The sequence below is a fragment of the Hoplias malabaricus genome, chromosome 6, assembly GCF_029633855.1.
Source record: "Hoplias malabaricus isolate fHopMal1 chromosome 6, fHopMal1.hap1, whole genome shotgun sequence".
NCBI lineage: Eukaryota > Metazoa > Chordata > Actinopteri > Characiformes > Erythrinidae > Hoplias > Hoplias malabaricus.
The window spans coordinates 30,054,234-30,074,333 of NC_089805.1; the positions used below are offsets into that span (position 1 = coordinate 30,054,234).

At 39.9% G+C, this 20,100-nt stretch overlaps 1 protein-coding gene across 1 annotated transcript in view; it reads left to right on the top strand.

Moving 5' to 3' along the window:
• Nucleotides 1-657, top strand: part of eif3hb (eukaryotic translation initiation factor 3, subunit H, b) — a 63,773-nt gene extending 63,116 nt beyond the window's left edge. The window contains exon 8 of the mRNA XM_066674992.1: nt 149-657. Within this exon, the coding sequence (XP_066531089.1) occupies nt 149-246 (98 nt within the window). The 3' untranslated portion in view covers nt 247-657. The remainder of the gene's footprint in view (nt 1-148) is intronic.
• Nucleotides 658-20,100: the final 19,443 nt, after the last annotated feature.

Sequence of the window (20,100 nt, forward strand, 5' to 3'; positions counted from 1 at the left end):
GCTCTCTGCCCCTGTTTTTCACTGTCACATTTTCTCTTGCTCTCAAACTCTTGCCTCTTCCAATTCTCTGTCCCTCTTACTGACATGCACACTCTTCTGGAAGGCTTAAATCTGACTGTTTATTTTTTGTCTCTTTTTTTCTTCTTAGGGCAAATTAACACGTACTGCCAGACGGTGAAAGAGTTTACTGCTCAGAACCTGGGCAAGCTCTTCATGGCTGAGGCTCTGCAAGGCAATGGCAGCTAAAGGACCGGGGACCAAGCAAGCTCTCCTGACATTGACCCATGTAATTGTTTTAGGAGTGAACTATCCTCCCAAGCTGAGGATGGAATAATCTTTTAAAAAAAAGTGTTGAAATTTTGAGAGGTCCCTGTGCAACGCTAGCATGCCTAGAGGAGATATCACATGATTATTTGTAAATATTCATGTGATTAGGTGCATAGCAATGCAATTACATCATTATCAATTCTTTTTCAAATACAGTACAGCATTGGCTGTACCTGCACTCAAAGTAGATTTTTAAATTCATAACATTTAACACAGCTAATAAACATCTTAACCAACTTCTGAGGAACCAGTCTTATGTCTCTGGGTTGTAGAAATGATGTTAGGAATTTGATAATTAAAAGGATTTTGGCCACCCCTTAAGTGTTGCAATGTGTGGTGTTGAGTTTCCCGTCTGCTTGTATAAATCTATGTGAGTTGGGATGCATGTCTCATCTTTCTTCATTTCAGGAATGCCAAAAGAAGAGAAGAACGGGGAGAGATGTTGAGCAGAAACTTCAGATGCAGATCTGTTTTCTGACCCCCAGCTATTTTCCACGTTCTTAACTTGTGCCTCTGCAACACTTGACAAATCAACCTTTGCTTTTTTTTTGCCTTCCAATCTTTCTTTCCCCCCTTTCCCTTTGGTAGTAACTTTCATCTCATTTCATTCACAAGAGCCAATTTCGACCACCTTTATCATTACCCCAGCTGCCTGAAGAGAAGGACATTATACATTAGCCCATCTGTGAAGATTTCGTACTGTCCTCTTTGACCCTGATTGGTCAGAAATCCCACACCATGTAGCCTTAAATGTAAAAGGAGACGTTTACAACATTCAAACACATGCGGTGTAGGGTTCACTGAGGGCATTCAGTGGAATCTGAGTTGATGCGCTTGTAATTGCGGTATATTTGCTGTAAAAAGTGGCCCCCTGGTTCTGTCAAGCCCAACATGTAGCTGTGGGAATTAATTCCTGCCCAGCACTCCCAGTAGAAGAGTGAATGCTGGATTCATGCAGGCCTTCCCACCCACGAGCCGAGCACCCTCATTAGTCCGACCAGAATGTGGTTTTAATTTATTCCCACTTGACTACAAGTAATTAAAGTTGAGGAGTTTTATTGTCATGGTTTACATCTTTAATCACACCGACAGATCATTCCAAAAAAGTTTCCTCTTCTGATAGCAGGGAGGGTTGTGCCTCTGTTCAGACAATTAGAGTTTTTCTACACAGATCACCCCAGAGCCAGCTGTTCACTTCTCCCCTCCATTTACTAAAGGGCTATAAAAAGACCCACCGTTCCAGAGGGTTCCTGTCCTTTTCCACATGCCGCCACATCCTTTGTCACTTTCTGCAGGTGAACAGTAATAACACTGTGGACCACAGAAACCTGTAATTAAACATTACATCCTGTCAGGATCAGAAGGAAATTGCCAGGCTTTTGTGCCCCTAAAGATAAAAAGGAAGGTGTTTAGTAATGGTGAGGGTAACGTTTACTTTGAGTGGACGCTGTTAGGCAGTGTGTGAACTTTTGATCATCCCACAAAACCCATGTCACCTCATCTCATTTTCAGGTTGTTAATTTTCAAATAAATGGACAATTATCTTCCTTGAAAAACTGTTTAAGACAGCGTCTTAATCTCAATCTCTCTCGCCTGCATCTCTCTCCTTCCGGAGTTGAGTGTGGCAGGAATCAAATGTATAAACGCTTGCTTTTTCTTTTTTCTCAAATCCTGTCATGTTTATCCATTGATGCATCAAGTTAATTTGTCTGTCATAGGGCTGAATTAATTTCATTTTCTAGCTAGTACAAGTTAATTTAAATATTAAAAAAAACTGACTTTAAATAGTTATTCTGGAAATAGTATCATAAGTGTATGCTTTGCCTGAGAAAACATACTTGAAAAACTGCATTCTGCATCAGTGCGCCTGTTTATGCTGACCTCCAGTCAGTACTCCGTCCATATCTCCTTTTGTTAGAAAACATAATGGATTCAGGGAAGCATTCTGCAGCTGCTTAAACTGTGGCTAAAAAATAATAATAAATAAAACATTGCCCAAAAACTAAATGATAAAATAAAGAAACGAGTGAAGAAACACTTTAAAAGGACACTAGGTTAGATTTGGTAATTTTGCTCCTGGGCTCCCCCTACACTTGCAGAGTGTAATTCACTTTTACCATACAATCCTGAAATCAAGGGTGTGGGGAGCAAGGTGGAGCAAGGGTGTTGGGTGGTGTAGTGCTTTCCAAAGTATTCTCAAGTTTACAGGTCACTGAAGCACCACAAGGATTTTGAATCTGTTATCTTAAGGTAGAAATACTATCTAGTGTTCATTTAACAAGATGGAGAGAATTATTGCATGTGAAGAGGATGGAGTCCTCCATTGCAGGAATGTAAACATAGCTTGCATTAAACTGAATGGCCTTTTACGTAAATCATTAGGCAGCCATATTTTTTATTTTCTGAATTTAGTCCATGTTGCGTGCCAAAACTCCACACACTATTACTGTCTCTTGTGAATAACACTTAAATATAATACTTAAATTAAAATTGAAACAGGGACGATTGTTATTTCTGTTCTTTTCACTCTGAGCTGAACATGTTAGATGTAGAATGTAAAATGTAATTAACAGAATTAATAGTAGATATTTTTTTCTGATTATCAGTGTGTACAGTGATTACTGAAATAATCTTTAGAGTCTAAAGGTTAATAATTGAGTCAAACTAAACGGAACACCACAGGCCAACTTTGTGTTGTGCTCAAGGTGTGACTTGGAGGTGGTTACTAATGTGTCTCCTTAATTTGCCATTTTAATTTATTCCTATATTTGCCCAATTCACAAACAGCTGAAAGTAGTGATTTATAAATTCATCATGTCATGCATTTAAACATGTACAAGCCTATAAATGTTGAATATTTTACATTAACAACACTGGTTTTGTCTAAAACCACCCTCACTACTATGTTTGTCTACATCTTTTCAACACAGTAGATGTCCTTGGCACTGTTTAAATCTTTGAAGTAAGGTTTTTTGCATTTTCCTGTAAATTGGTGATTTGGGGATGTTTGTCTTTCTTTGGACAGTGGTGATATACTCATTTAGGAATGGATCTAATGTAAGCTGAGACTGTATTGTACACAGAGGAAGTCATATGTCAACAATGTTCAGAAGAGCAACTGACTTCTCTGGGTTCAAGCTAATCAGAAATGGAATGATGCACACTGGGAAATGTGTTATGGTTTTATGAGTCATGGAAATATTACATTCTTTGATCCAAAGATGAGAAGACTGCAGATTGTTACCATTGTAAAGCAGCAGTCACACAAGGCATTGCTCTGCAGGGCCAGAAGATTGAAGACGCAAACATTAATTCGTTTTGGTACAGTTAGCAGGATTGCAGCAAGTTAGCGTCTTAACCTTGGCTACAGTGTACTGCTGTGAGAATGAGAATGCACTGTACTGAGCTCATTTGGCGGCAGCCTGCTGTCCCAGTCCTGCTCCACGGACATTCAGGAAGTCTTCCCTCAGGCCATTAGACTGTTCAGCGCATCCCAGCACAGCAAGTAATAATCCTGTGACTGCTGTACTCTGAACAATTGAATAGACATACCCCTCTATAAAGCAGTTAAAGAGTGCACAACTGCACTACTGGTACTGGTTTATACTGTTTACATTAGCTAATTGCACTACCTTCATCGCACAGATTTTTCTTTATATTCTGTGGTATATTTCTATATTTGTTGTCATTATCTCTCTCTCTATATATATATATATATATATATTTATTTGTGGAACAGCTGTATGTATAGGATACCATGATAATCAAAATGCATAATTTCTTCTGATACTAGTTTACACCGAGAAGATCTTCCACACCACGTTAGATTGCAGACGCATTTGGGCCTAGTATGAGAAGTTTGGCTCTTATGGCTAAGATGTGGGTCACATTTTGGCAAAACTCATCTGGAGACAGAAATTGGGGTTGAATTTAGCAAACTCCTATCAGATTAGTTGATGGAAATAAAAATGACTAATGGCTCATTCTAATCTGATTGGTCAATGCAAAATATAATTGATACAAAATGCAGTTTTTCAGTGGCTGATAAATGATTGACAGGTTCCTCCCCATAGACCTGCCCCCTTTTGGTATTGGTTTACAGCATTCCCCTTCTTGTACAATTTGTATTTCCTCAGTACTTTATTCAAAACCCTGCCCCTTCAGGTTGCCATGACCAAAGCAGTACATCCATTAGTTGAGGATGCAAATTTGTACGTGTCACAGAACCTGAACTCTTTGCAAAGTATTTGCCCATGAAATGTGTGTTGCAAAATCACTGATTGAAGTGAGTTCCATTGGAATATGTGATGAAAGTCTTGTTTGAAAACAGCTTTATATTCAAAACTCATTCAAAACACATTGGCTGCTTGCACATGTGTTAAGACAACACACTACATACTGCCTTATACGTTTTTTTTTTTAGGCATATCTAACCGTATGCCTACATAATCTGACAGAATCAGAGCTAGGCTGGTCTTCCTGAAATCCAGATCTCTCCCCCATTGAAAACATGTCATGTTATGAGACGGAACAGGTTTCTGAACAAGACCTGTATGGCTGTGCACTTGTGGAAGAAAAATATCAGGTTTTCAAAACTGGATCATTTGGTGTCTTCAGTCCCTGAACGATTTTTAAAGTTAAAAGGAAAGGTGATGTAACACGGTGGTAAACATGCTCCAGTGCTTTGGGACTGTGTTGCCCGCATCAACTTTGAAATGAGAGAAAATTTACAAAAAAACACACTCATACAATTTTTAAAGCATTCTTTGATATTGTAAATTGAAGATCACCTATTTCAACTGGTGTCACACAGCCCCAGGGTTTTGGGTTAAATTCCTTCCTTAGGTCACTGTCTGTGTGTTCTCCCTGGTGCACCACTTTCCCCCACAGTCCAAAAACAGGTTAGTTTGTGGATTGCCTCTGTGAAAGTGTCCAAAGATTTGAGAGTGGGAGTTGCTGGGTGGGTGTGTGATGTTCGGTGATGGACAGGTTTGAGTAAGCTGCAGAAAGTTACAGAAAACAATGAGAATATTTCTACTGGTGATTGTTTTAATAAACTGAAATGGAGATACAAATGTTTACGCTTGGTGCTGCTGAGGATTAAACAAGCAGTTTGACTTTTGCTTTCAGAAGTTGTCACAATTCTTGATATTGCAAAGTAGTCATCTAAGCAAGTAAGCAAGCAACCAATGTGTTTACAATGTACCTTTGGGTGTTTGGCAAAAAAAAGTGATTTATCTATCTAATATGCTATTTATTTTTATTTTATTATTATTTTTTTTATTTATTTGTTTTTCTTTGTATTATTTTTATTTTGAAAAATTTGGCTTAAGAGCTGTAGCAGCTGGAACTAAACTGAATTCTTCCTTGTTGTTATAGCCTTAACTAAAATGGCTGAGAGGTGAGCTGTGCCTCTGCAGCTGTTAATTTAGACCTTCATTATAGCACAGTTCTCACAGCTGATAATCTGATTTGGTGTTAGTGTGGGCAAGCATGGAGGAATGAATTTCTCCCCAAAGCCTCATTGATCTGAGCGTGTAGGAGAGAGACTCCGAGGACATTGATTGGAGAGGTGCTGGTACCAGGTCGGACTCATTAGGCCTCGCTTTGAACAAGGCCATTGTGTTTGTTTCAGCACGGCAGCATCAACATGTCCCTGCTTTTATTCCATTATTGATGAAAGCCCAATTCTTGCCACCTCGAGCTGAGTGTTGCACTTCTATGAAAGCACCTAGAATAGGCTGCCGTTTGTCTTTTAAACAGGATGTCATCACTCCTCGCCAAATCCATTTTGAGCTACCTCATCTCAGAAGGAAAATGTCTAAACATACCTTCACGCCTCCTGAAGACCAAATTATTATAATTTGTCTTCATCTCTTTCACATAAACTATATGATGAGATTGATCTGTTTGTTGAGACTGTAATGACTGTAGTTGTTAATCCTCTGTCCCTGGCTTCGTTTGAAAGAGACTGTGTTTATCTTAGAATTCCAGACCACATCATTATAAGTATTGTCTTGGAAGCAGTGGCCTCCGGGCATGGTCCATTTTCTAAAACCACTGTCCACTCTGCTTCCTGTTTATGACGCATAGCACCACAGGTCATACTCGGGCAGCTGTCCATACTTTCCATGAAAAAGAAAAAAATCTAAGGTCCTTGGGTAGTCTCATTTAGATATCCTGTTATTCTGTCCCAGCACTGTCCACAATGTGTTGTGAATCTTCTATACAGGCAGTCTATATGTTCCTATTACTTTCCCATTTCCTCCTTCAGTTACTTGTATTTTGCACCTTGCTTATACTTTATTTGGCCATACAACTCCTAAGTGATAGACTAAAATGTTAAAAATATCTCAGTCTGCCTTACCTCTTATATAAAAACCCCCTTTAAATACATCACTATAAACTCCCTCCTGCCTTTTCCAAATGTATTCCGGTATGATGATTTACCGACAAACCGAGACAGAAAGCTTCCTCTGGGGATTTTATATTTAAGTTTAACAGCTCTGACCTACCTTTGTTCTTCTAGCAAGCCTAAGGAACTGGGATATTCGGGTTCCAGTCATTAGCCCATAGTGTGGCATTTGCCCTGGACCATACGACAAAAGGATGGAAGTAGGAGGTGTTATGCAAAACTGGTCCCAGGGTTCTCTCTGGTAATTTCCCAACAAAATGTGACTAAATGTGGTTTCTGTGTTGCTTTATATTTGTGTAGTACTTTGTTAATTTAGTAGTTGTGTGTGGTTTGGTCGTTCCACTGTCTCTGTGTTCTAAGAGGATTGGTAAATCCCCTGCAGATTAGTGCAGCTGAGCAAGAGTTGGGTCGGGCTGTACTCTTGTCTGTCATGGTGTCTTCTTCTCTTCTGACCCTAGAATGTAACAGTATGTTTTATTTATGTGAGTATTAAATATTGTAACAGATAAAGAACACTGTTAATCTATTAACTTCCAAATCAAAATAACATATAGAAACAATGGAACTCCTAATACCCGTGCACGACCTGACGCACCACCAGAACTGTCAAGATGTCTCTATCTTTTTCTGTCCATCTTTTCACTATCAGTCTGAAAGGATGTGTAGTTGTCATAAAGCTCTTACTTAGCAAGGGTAATATATTTTAAAAAATAATCTGCAAAGCAAACAGTGGACTGACCAGTCCCCAACATCACTGGATATTTGGAATTGCTTTAATTATGAAAAGCAGAAAATTCAAGTAAATTCCAAGACTGAACTCCGGAGCTGCTGTGAAATGTTCCTGTTTATTTCTTTGAAAAAATAAAAGGAAATCTCATGAAAAGAATGGAAGCTGTAGCAAAGACCTAATGTGGACTCTTCTCTTTTGCCTCATCTGAAGAATCTTGTTGAAAAGGTCTGAGTTGTTTTTTTTCTTGTTTAATTCATCATGACTTGTTGGCGTGAGCATGAGCTGTATATTCAAAATATTAGCTGTTCAAGCCTGAATTTAATGATTTGATTAGAGCAAGCACGCACAACCCTAGTCCAATACACTCCCCTGCTCCATCACTCAGGAAGAGCTTTGAATATGAATCAATGATATGAAAGATTGAACAGAAACTTCTGTTGCAGTCACACTACATCAGAATCATTGCACTGTGAAGATCGTTTTATGTTTAGGCTTTTTAAGATAAGTTTTCTTTCTCTAATCATAAAGTTCATGCTTGAAAACTTGAGGAAACTGTTTTAACCAAAAGTTAAGAGGCTCCTGCTCATCTGAAGGGTTTTGTTGAGATGTACTTCTCCTGTTGCAGTTACAGCCTCTTCTTTTCTGAGAGGCCTTTCCACAGAAGTGGTGCAGGGCTAAAACCACTCTTTCTACTGGGCAAAGCTGTTCATTGGAGGTAATAGGAACTGTGTGCAACTCGAACCTTTTTGTGACTCCAATTATTAAAGGGATGGTCAGCAAACATTTGGGTATTTAGGGGATTTTTAATGTCTGTCCTTCATCAGAATACATTTAGCTATTCACTCGCAGTACTGCCAGATTCAAAGTTCTCAAATTGTCCAATTTTGACCATTTAGTTTTGCCGCCTAGAGACCGAGACATCATGGACAGGCAGAATTGCACCCTGATCCAGGCCTTCTCATAATTGTCTGTGAAATTTACTTATTATTCATAGCAGAAGCAAAAATTACAGCGGGCAAAGACCAGCATATTTCAGGCCTTGCAGTGCCACAGAATGATAACATTCTCAGAAGGTGCAAATGCAATTTGAAGATCATTTGAATTTCATTGGGAGGCTGTCAGTTCATCAGTATTGCCCACAGTTCCATGTTCTGTTCATATAAGAGTCAGTAAAATAACCTCCCATTTGAGCTGGCCATTGTGGAAAAGAAAGGCAGAAGGTTTCACTGTCTCACCCAGTGACTTTTTAAAAGCCAATTTAACGTCAGTTGTATATAATATAGGAAATTCTTCAAGAAGCCTATAAAACCTGTTGATAAAATTTACAGCAATTACTGTAACAATTCCCTCTACATTGTCTTAAAATCTGTACATTTGTGTTAACTAAAATCAGTGCAGCTGTACCTCAGTGTTAACTAGACATATATATACAAAATAGTCCCCTTTTTATTTTAAGATATAAAATTCCCCTAAGATCTTAGTAAGTGTGCTTAATTGTGGGTGTAGCGTTTACCAGAAATTTTCAAGCCAGAATGACATCATCCTCAATGTTAAGTACGGTGGTGGACCTCTAATGTTGTTAATAAAATAATTTTTATATTATTTCTTCTTCTTTAAAGGCCTTGGTTAAAGAGGTGCTAACATTGATTCTAAGTAGCAGCAGATATTAAATTAAAACATCTCAGACAGGAAAATTCTATTAGCAGAATCATCCACAAAATTTAAACAAAGATGGTTCACTGGACACTTAATCCAGGTTTTGCTACGACCATATCAGCCCCTTGCCTTAAACCCTGTAAAACTGTGTAATGAGCTGAAGAGGGTAGTCCATGTTTGTGGACTGTGGAATCTGAATGTACTGGGGAGATTCTGTAATGCTCTCAGATCCTGTGTTTGTGTTCACTGGACTTATTTAGCTCTATAGGAGAAGACCCAGGATTCTTAGCTTTCATAACTTTTTGTTTGGGTGTAATATGCAGCACAATTAATTGCATTTATGTGTCTCAGGTTTGGAGATACACTGTTGATGGTTGTCCTTGCTGATCCGTCTTCCTGTGAAATGCATTCTTACTGTGATACCTCTGCCGCCTCTCTCTCCCTAGTGGGTACAGCTCTACTTTCCAAATGACAAGAAGGTTTTCTCTCTCTCTCTCTCTCTCTCTCTCTCTCTGTTCCACTGAATGATCTCTCAAGCTTGTGCCTTCTTGCCCTCTGTCTGGCCTTGGCTCTTCTGTAAGCCTCACTCTGCTGCAGTGTCAGTGCATGTGAGCTGAATGCTCCTCATGTGGGCTGAGCTCAAGTCCATGTGCACCATATTAATGTGTGTGTGTGCGCACGCTCACTTCGAGCCATAGGCCCAGACGACCTGCTGACGGTCACAGTGACTGATTAATGTTATGAAGACCTTGTGAATTGTCCGGCTGTTTGAGAGGCCTCCTGGGAAAGGCTGAGCATGTCCACTGGCCCCAACATCCAATCATTCTTCCGTTAAAGTAACCAGATTGAAGTGCCTCTATAAATTTCAATTTGCCAAATCAAACTATTCCATTAACAGCTTGACCATGACCGTGCACTTCAAATTGAATGAATCCAATGAGGCATGATGACTCATGCTTATTCAGTCATTACTGAGAACAAGAGGCATTTCATTGCTTTATTCACTATAATACCTGTGTAAAGACTTGGGCAGGTATCAAATGTCTAATAAGAATGTCTATAGAGTTGTTAATGTGAAAACCAAGGTACTTCTGTATTAGACTTGAGCTTCTACATAATTAAGCCAAGTTGTTCAGTTAATACCAAGTTGCAGCTAGGAAAAGCTTGAACTCTCATATACTCATTTTGAATTCTTCCTTGCACATAGTCCATTGATCTGGATGGAAGCTCCTGTATTAACTATTTACCAGAGCAGGAAGTTTTTCTATGAATCAAACAACTCCTCTGCCTTCTTTATGAATGTGTGGAAGCTGTGGAGGTGAGACAGTGATGTATGGAGTTGCTCCACCCGGATCTGTTTCGTTATTTAAAGCCTGTTGTGCCCTTTATCAGTGTTTCCTGTGTGTATTGTAGGAACCTCAAACTCTGGGTTTCGCTGTAAATTTTCATGACCTGAACTCTGCTTTAAGCATCTAATAGATACTTTATCAGCAGCCAGTAGGATGCCCATACTTTTAAGTAGCTAGTGGTAAATATTGAGCAGTGGAGAACAGAAATGTTTTGTGATCCTCCTTGGACATTCAGTTCCCGCATGCCAAGTTAAAACATAGCTGCCTCTGTGTGGTATGTTGTGTATAACCGTGGTTCAGGAACAGGAGAATTTTACGAATGAATAATCAGCAAAGGAATTTCACAAGCATTGAGGTAAAAGCTAATGAAGCTAACTTTGAAATTATATCATTCTCTGGCAACTTGAAACAGAGTGGCTTTCCAGGTACTATTTGTGTTGCTGATATTTAGAAATTTAGACAGTTAATCATTAAGCAAAGTCATTCAGAATTGTTGGATGTGAAATGCTCTGACTTAAAGGAACTTGCAAAATCAGAGCCGTTCACATCAGAACTGATAGTAACCAGAGACACAAGTTTACAAACCCCATTTCTATAAAATTTGGGAAAATGTAACTAAAAGAGAATGCAATGATGCGGACACTCCGTATTTAATTGAAAATTGTACAAAAACTACAATCTCAGTGTTTAAATATACCTTTTTGAAAAATAGTTGCCCACTGGATGCCAACAACACATTCCAACTCCAAGATGTGGGGATGTGGAACAAGAGATGGGTAAAGTTTGGTAATGCATCAGAACAATTCTGCGTGGGCAAACAGTCAAACAATCCACAAGAACTTTGGGATTTCTTCATCTACAGTCTATAATATTATTAAAGGTTTCAGAGAAACTGCAAGTGGATACACAACATGAAAAGGGACAAGGCCCAAAACCAATGTTGACTGTGATCTTCAGGACTGCATTAAAAACATATTTTTCAGTATTTTAAATCAGGGCATAGCTTTAGAAACACTTCCCAAATCCACTGTTAACATTCATTGTTGCATCCACTAATTACACACAACAAATGGGAAAAAAAAAAAAAAACCTGCATAATCCAGAAATGCCACTGCTCCCCTGGGTCTGAGCTCATTTAAGACTGAGGTGAAGGGCCGTGTTCTCTGGGCTGAAGAGAAGGAACACTCTGCTTGACTAAAAAAAAAACACGGTTCAAAAGCTACATTTATGATGATATGGCAGTGCATTAATGCACATGGCATGATGATTTTCCCATCTGTAATACACAGTTAATGCTGAATGATATATGCAGGATGTAGAGTAACATGCTGCCATCCAGAAGATGTTTTTTGGGGACATTTATTTTAGTAAGACAAGGCCAATCAACATTCTGCATGGATTATATCAGCAAAGTTCATTAGTAAAAGAGTCCATGTGCTGAACTAGTTCATATTTGTTATCCAGTGAAAACAGTTGTTGCTTTATGACATAAAAAAAAACTACACTCAGAAACCTTAAACTCTTAAGCAGCTGAAATCCTGTAACAAGAAATAATGGACCAACTATTCACTTTCAAATCTACAGCAACTGTTCTGCTCTGTTCTCAAATGTTTGCAGAGTGTTTGTAAAAGCAGAAGTGATGCAACACGGTGGTAAACATGCCCCTTTCCTAATCTTTTTGCAATGTGTTCCTGGCTTCAGATTCAAAGAAGGCAAATATTGTTTAAAAAAAAAAACAAACAAGCCTAAATAGTCTTTGTACTATTTACTATTAAATATCGGTTTCAACGACTTTTTAACATCATCGGAATGACGACTGTCGAAGTAAGCACAACATTCATTTGAAAACGTGGCCCTCACGAGTCAATCACTACAGAGGCTCAGCTTGTTTAATGTCCCTTTAATGGCATACGTTGAGAAGGTTACAAGGTTATATTTACCTGGCTTTGTTCTGGACTGAGACTAAAAAATGGGTGTGTATATGTTGTGCATTTGTTTAATTCCTATTTACCTTTTCTGAAGCCATGCCATAGGTTAAAGACCACTCCTCTTAATGTAGCATCTTGCAGATGAACTAATAGCATTATTTTTAATGTAAAAGGCACTTTACACATACATTATGTATTTTTGTGTTGTTTTTACACGGTTTTCTGTTCTTTCTGGATAAGCATGCAATGTTGTGAGTAACGTACCCTCTTGTATTGTTTGGTCGAAGCTTCACCAGCAGGTGTTTGAACAGCTTCTCTCGGTTTCTCTTCCCCTATTTGCAATCTCCAGAGCTGGTTCTGGTTCACAGACAAGAGGAGGCGGATTAGTAGGAAGAAGTAATAAATTCTAGGCATTCTGGACACAGCCCAGGTCATCTTGTTCTCCTTGCTTGTTCTCTTGTTTATTTACACCCTTGCTTACCTTCTTGTTTACTTCCTTCCTTACTTACTATTTCTTCCTTCTGTCCTTTCCTCCATCTTTAGAGCATCCTGTTCCTCCCTTAATTGTTCTCAATCTTTCTTTCCTTCTGTACTCCTCTATTTAATTCCTTACTACTTTTCTCTTTCCTTTCCTCACTGTCTTCATTGTTTCCTTTTGTCCTTTGCTCATTTTTTCCTTCCTTCCATCCATCTTTTCCTGCTTCCTCCTTTCCTTAATTATTTGTTTGCTTACTTGACCACTTTGGTCTGCCCTTTACATTTCCTGTATTTTGAGGTTGGACATGTCTGTAGTGGACTGGGGTCCATCAGAGAGGGGCAGTATTCGCTGTGCTGAACGGCATTGAGCTTGGCTCGTGTTTATGCCCTGTGACAGAGACGAGATTAAGGCCAGGCTGAGGTGGGAAGAGCTGGACCCTACCTTGGGGACGGGGGAGGATATTGATGATGGCTTGGGGAGGTAATGACATGGGGTTTAGTGCGGGTCAGGGGGAACGGCTAATGAAGACTTATGTGGTGAGGTGAAGAAAGCATTACTTCAGATCAATTCCACCTAAGACCGAGGGCCTGATAACCTTGATGCAGAATTAGTGAGCAGGTCGTAAATTTTGAGCCAGGGGCAGATTGAAAGGCCAGTCTGACCCCCTTCACACACCAGACCCTACTTATGTACAAACACATAGACAGGAGCATCCTGTAAGTCTGCAGAATCCTGGGAGCACAGGATATTGAAATAAGCCCAGGCAATTTGTTAGAAGAGCGCAGTACGAAGAAGGAGGACGAAATCAATGAAGCAAATCTCCTGTGTGTTGGTGTGTGAGCATTTCCATGAGGCGTGTATGTAAATGAATAATCCACAGTGAACAATGACATTATGAAAGCTCAGCAGCTTCAGACATGTCCCTTGGAGGGGCTTGGGTAGATAACGGAGATCCTCTGTAGTCTGCCTACTGTCTGTGTCAGCTTTGATGAGGAAGGGGAGACGTGAGAAGGGCTTTTCATTGGATGTGATACCATTACCATGAGACCGCTCTGGGTCTGACATGACCTCCTCAGTACCACATGCATACTGTTTTTTTTTTTTTTTCCTCTCCTCCCCTCCTCCTTTCTTCTCTCCTCCTTTGCTTTCCTTTCTTTATTCCTCTTTCACCTTCTCTCTGACTTTCTCTCTCTCTCTCTCGCTTGCTCACTCGCTCGCTCACACACACACACACACACACACTGTCTCCCACACAGCTCTCTTTCATTCTCCTGCTTTCACTCTTTCTTGCATTACCATGGAAACTGCAAAAAAAATCTTGGCTTTGAAGGCTCTGCACTGAATAATGTGAAAGGAGCAGCCTCAAAACTCACCCTGTAAATATCGCCAAACCTGCAAATTATTGATCGCTGGACTGAAGAAATGCCGATGATCTAATGGGCAAGGGGAAAGGCGTGCACATGCATTCTAAAGCTAAATGCATGTACTCAAGGTTAGACACCACATCACCTGGGGGAAATGGAGAGGGGAATTGCTCTGATCATTAAAGGACTGTCCACAGATTACAGTTGAGTGCTATGTAAATTGGCCCAGAACACCCACAGGATGGCAATATGAAGTAAACAACGTGCATTTCTTCAGTTAAATCTTCTCACAAATTATTGACTTCTTTTTTGCCATAAAAGGCTATGTGGGGTGAAGCAGATGGCCCAGGTCTTCCTGTAATTCTGAGGTTTATCTGATATTTCCCTGCTATTCTGTGAGCTAAACCCTCAATGACAGATTTATTGGCAACAAAACATTAAAGGCATAGCCTTATCACTTTGTTGGAGTTTTGGTGCGGTCGAACACTGCTGTATCCCTGGCATGCTGACCATCGATTCCACTTAGAGCAGCAAAGAAAGGGAGCCGAGCTGAAAATAGAAATGTCCTTATTGAACTCGACAGGCCATCAAATGAACAGAACCCTGCTGTAACACCAGCACCACCCGCCAGGATCCGGGCTGCCAATCAGATAACTGCGCTAATGTTGAGTGACAAGAGCAGGCCAGCACCAGGCCAGCATGATGCAAACACAACAACATTCTCTCTTAAATGAGGAGAGATACTGTAGCACTGCCTTTAGGTGCAGAACATTTGGGAGGTGAGTCCCTTCCCATAGAGCTGCCAGAAGCTTTGAGAACATGGCTGTCACCAACCACCCACTCGTCACATGGGAAGAGAGAGGGAGGCTTTCCTCATTATCCTCTCTCCTCTGTTGCCCCCTTTTTGGCTTTGAAGCTTCCACATCCTGGTATAGTCTGGCATTCCTATCTCCTCGATCTGGACTAATTGGATTCCACCTCCATGAAAGAACAAGGGGGAGAGGACATGTGTGGTCTGATGTGCTGGAGGGAGGCAGGGTGGGGAACACAGAGGACGGTGGCATGCGTAGTGTAGGTCGTGGGCGTTTGACTCGATGCAACTGTTTTTCTGCTTTTGCCTGCGAGGGCACCCAGTGCATGGTACTATTCCGATAATGAATGATGGGACCTCTCAGAACTGGCACATTGAGATTCTCAGCATATTTGTCCCAGATCTAAGTCAGGGTATGGAGCTGCCTAAAAGAGCTTTGGCAGCTCCGTCAAGCACGGTGCAGCATGGTCGGTCAGGTGATGCAAGGTCTTTCACAGCACTCCTGAGCAGAGCCTGAGCAGGTCATTAAAAGCTTGTTTTTGAGCTCCTTTGCTCTCTCGCTTTCTCCCCAGCGCGTGATCTCTATCATAGCCTGTCTAAATTCAGTCCATGCTTTTCCCCCTGCATCTGGTCTTTATCTTCGTAATCCGTATGCGCACAGTATACATACACATTTGTTCCACAGTGGTTGGCCTTGCCAAATGGGCCCGTCTTGTGCCAAGACTCGGTGGAAAATATTTTATCAGCCATTCCGATCGATTGCAAGCCCTCTCTGCATTTGCATGGCATGGGTAGACTCGTGCGTGGCCGCTGGGCCATGAGGCTGAGCTGAGTGAGTGGGGCTTTTTAGAAAGGTTGCTTCGCTAAGAGAGACACTTACAGATGAGCCATTTCTGGACAGTGTTAACGGTTGTGTTGCTTCATGTTTTCCATGATGACAGCACAGCTGTGCAGCTCTGTAAACTGCTGCATTTTGAGCACATTTAAAATGCCACTTTGTGTGGACGAGCAGTGAAACATGCCCCTCTAATATCATAGCAAAGATCTTGACGGCATGCCTCAGTCTCAGAATGCCATAAATGTTTCATGAAGTAGTCGGCTTGTGTATAAAGCGTGTCCATAAATGCATAAAGCAAACTTCCCTCTGTGTCCCTACGACATATTGTACACAGTGAATAAAATAAAATCCCTTCTGTAATCAACCAGTGGGATGCATCTGTCTAGAGGTTTGTTTTACTGGGTATAATGAAATCTCCAGGATAGAGGACTCCAAATCCATGCAAATACATTTTTTTTCTGGTGCTGCATTGAATTGAATTCACTGATAGTAAACATTTGACGCAAACAATTGGCCACCAAGTAAGGCTGGGGAGTAAATCAAAAACATATTCGAAATTGACATTCAGAAATTTTAATTCAAATAATCCTGCCTATGTCAGTAACATTGATTTTCTTTTAATTCTCTTCATGCTCTTTGGTTATTTCTTTTAATAGATAGATAGATACATACATACATTATTTCTTTCTTTCTTTCTTTCTTTCTTTCTTTCGAATGAACGAAGGAAATTTAGCATCCAGTAGCAACAAACTCAACACAGTAGACTTAACAATAGAGAAGATATTGCCATTTACAGGACATGGTAAAACAGGTCAAGCTATAGGAGCATAAAAAAAGTAAAATAAAATTAAGGACAAATGTAAACACAAAGGCAAAGAATAAAAAATAAATATAAGAGAAACTATAGAAGCAAGGTCAAGGAAACAGTGAAACTGTTGCTACAGCTGTGCAAGAAGAAGGTGCAGCAAGAAAACAGGATACTTAAAGTATCAGAATGTGCAGTGTGAACATTGTGTACAAAGTGCAATGTACAGCTGGCTAATATAGCCATCAGGTTATGTGTGTAAGGTTATAAATAGGAATATAGGGTGACAAATCTGAGTGAGTCCTTAGGGCAAAGGGGTTAATATGTCCTCGACATGTCTCTGGCCCATCCAACCTGCCACATGGAAACAGCATGGAGGAGAACCTAAACACAGAGACCAACCGAGTAACTTGAATTAAAAAAAAATGCAGCGTCTGTCCTTTGCACTTCAGTGAAAACAATACCGAACATAAAAAAGTCAAATGTAAACACTGAAAAAACAGTTTCAGCAAACAAAGTTAATACAGCCAGTCTGTTCCAGTGCTTGATGCACAATCACATCACCAAATATGATCAGTGCATGACTCAAAAAAGAGACCTACAAGCAACCTTCCAGTGACATTAGAATAAATATCCCAGCTTTACTACTTCAGCATATTTGGAGCAGACTTGTCAGAGAACTCTGCTGGCAAAAAAACAAAACCAAAACCAAAATAAAAATGTTCATTAAAAGAAATGTCTATGATTGTGGAAAACTGCAGGTCTGTGGTTTGTTTACATTCAGACACTCTGCAAAGAGAGAGATGAACAGAAAGGGAGGAAGCCTAGTGTGTCTGATCGAGCCACTGTTTTTTTACTTGTTCAGTGACACTTAGGGTTCATAAACACATGAGACTGGAGAACAAGCAAATGGTGAGGAAACCTCTTCTAAATTTTATATAAAGTGTTTTTTAATTACAATCATAAATGTCACCATTAAGGTAGTATGCTCAGTTAATTGTGATATTGATTTGTGGTCAGACCACCCAGCACTACAACCAACTACACTAAGTGTTATACAGTCAAGCAATTTAAAATTCAAGGTCTTTGGGGACCTTTGCTCTCAACTTCGTACCTTATTAAAGTTTGAACTCTGTCATCACTATGGCCTAATCTCCTTGTGGTCAGTTCAAGAGCAGTGCATTGTAAATTCCCATCAATACAACCCATATATCAGCCAGACAAGGATAAATTCTGTACTCTCTGAGGCCGCTGAAATTGGTTGAACTCCAGCTATCCTTCACTCTACCTCCTTCCATAATTCTGCAAATGTTTCAGTTCATCATGTTCCAGTCACCTTCATGTAGCTTACTAGAAATGAACAAATCTCTTGGTGCAGGTTTCTGTCTGCCTTTAGGTGATGCCTTTATGGGTTCACCACACACTGCTCTGCTCCTTTATCTCCCCCAAGCCGCTGTGTCTGAGTGAGCTTGGCTAATAACCTTGGATGGGATTATATGCAAAAATCTCTCTCTCAAACAAACTTTCATGTGCTTGTCGACAATGCGGCACCTCATAATTACCCTGCACAAATATCCAGTGTGATACAGCCACTGCCGGAAATGCTAGCCCTGGGGACGAGCCTTTAAAAGCCTGCTACTTTCTTGTCATTTTTTACAGCAAAGCAAAACAAAGTGTGCCTGGGTTTACTGTACATTATCCTGTCATTATGGAGTGCCTGTAGAGTGTTGGTGAAATGAACACGCTGCCAGTTTGTCACTCTGAATGTTAATGTTTTTTGCCACTGACTGTTCAGCTTAACATTCTTCACCCAGTCTGTTTTAACTGCACGTGATCAGGCCAGATGCTCAGAGGTCAGCTCTGTGGTGGACGGTTAGAACAACAGAGGTTTAATCTGCCAGGAACAAGCTGACTGAGAGCAAAAGCCAAAATGATTTGAACTCTTTATAACGATGTGATAATTAAATGCCAATTTGGGGCAGTGACAAGTTGGATTACATTGCTAATTCACCATTTGTGGGATAGTGACTAATGTTATTGTTTTGTTTGTACACCCAGTAAAGTTAGAAAAACAATACAACTGAAGTGTAGGTAGCTGGCTTTAATGGTACATGTTGGGAAAAAGCTACTTTTATTAGTGCATTGGCATTTTGTGGATCTGCAGTCTATCCACCCGGAAACTGTGAAATCGAACATCCGAGTCAGTTTTTTGTGATCTGTCTAAGATAGGGATAAAAGAAGTCATTTTGCTTTTATGCTACATCTTACATAAAGTGCTGACAGTATATAATAGACCTGCCTCGTCATCCTTATCACAGCACAGACCAATCTGAGCCTCTCCAATCATAGTGCTGGACCCATGTTTATGTGAGAGCACAAATAGGAAGCTAATCTAAGTAAAGTAAACACAATTGCAAAGACATGTATACTAATTAAATACAGCAAACTTGGGTTTCTGCTCCTCATTCAAAATGATCAATTTGTACCAAACTTATGTATCTCTTATGTATATGTAATCTCTATCTATCTAATAAAAGTTGGAGTATCTCCCTGTTGTCCTATTTTTTAAAATCACATATGACTGGAAGACTTTCATGTTTGTTCATAATCATTTGTGTTGGACTTCTTACAGAGGCTCACCCATGCTGCCTCTTTGTTCTGGGTTTGTAGCCATAGTGATTTGTGACTGAACGGCAAATCCATAACGGTGGACAGATTGAGAGCATTGGTCATTTGCTCTGGCATGTGGTCTCCTTTTCTTCTTATCTGATATGGATCCTGTTGGGCTTTTTCATCATTTACTCTGTTGATTTCCTCTGTGGGTGATTGCTGTTTGCATGTAAAACATGTTTTAAGTTAATGGTAATGGCTTGTGGTAGTGTTGTGACTTCTGTGGTGAGCTGCCCCTAATAAAAGCAACTATATGTACCAAAGCTATATGCAGACACACACCCCGTGGGACTGGACCTTAATGTAACTGGAATGAATGCTTAAATTCCAGTGTTCTGAATGTTCTGCATTGTCAGAACGGAGGCACAATCTGTGTAAATGTTGCATAAAAGGAATATGGGTTTTAAAGGAACAATCAGTCCTATTGTTAACCAGAACGTTGCACAATCTTTATAAAGTGATTATTATTTTACTTTTAATTTTTAACATTGCTATAAAGTCCAAAACACAAAATCAAATTGGTTTGTAGTTCCTGAATGAACCAGTTTATGCTCCATGGAGTGGGTCTACAACATGGGGGATGCCCATTTTTAAAATTAAAAAGAAGAATGTCTAATCCAGGCAAATATGTGTCAGCATAATATTTCGTAATGTGAAACGTTGACTCCTTTAATCCAATTCTGTATGTTAAAGGGACACTTAAATTTAGATTAGATTAGATTAAGGGTT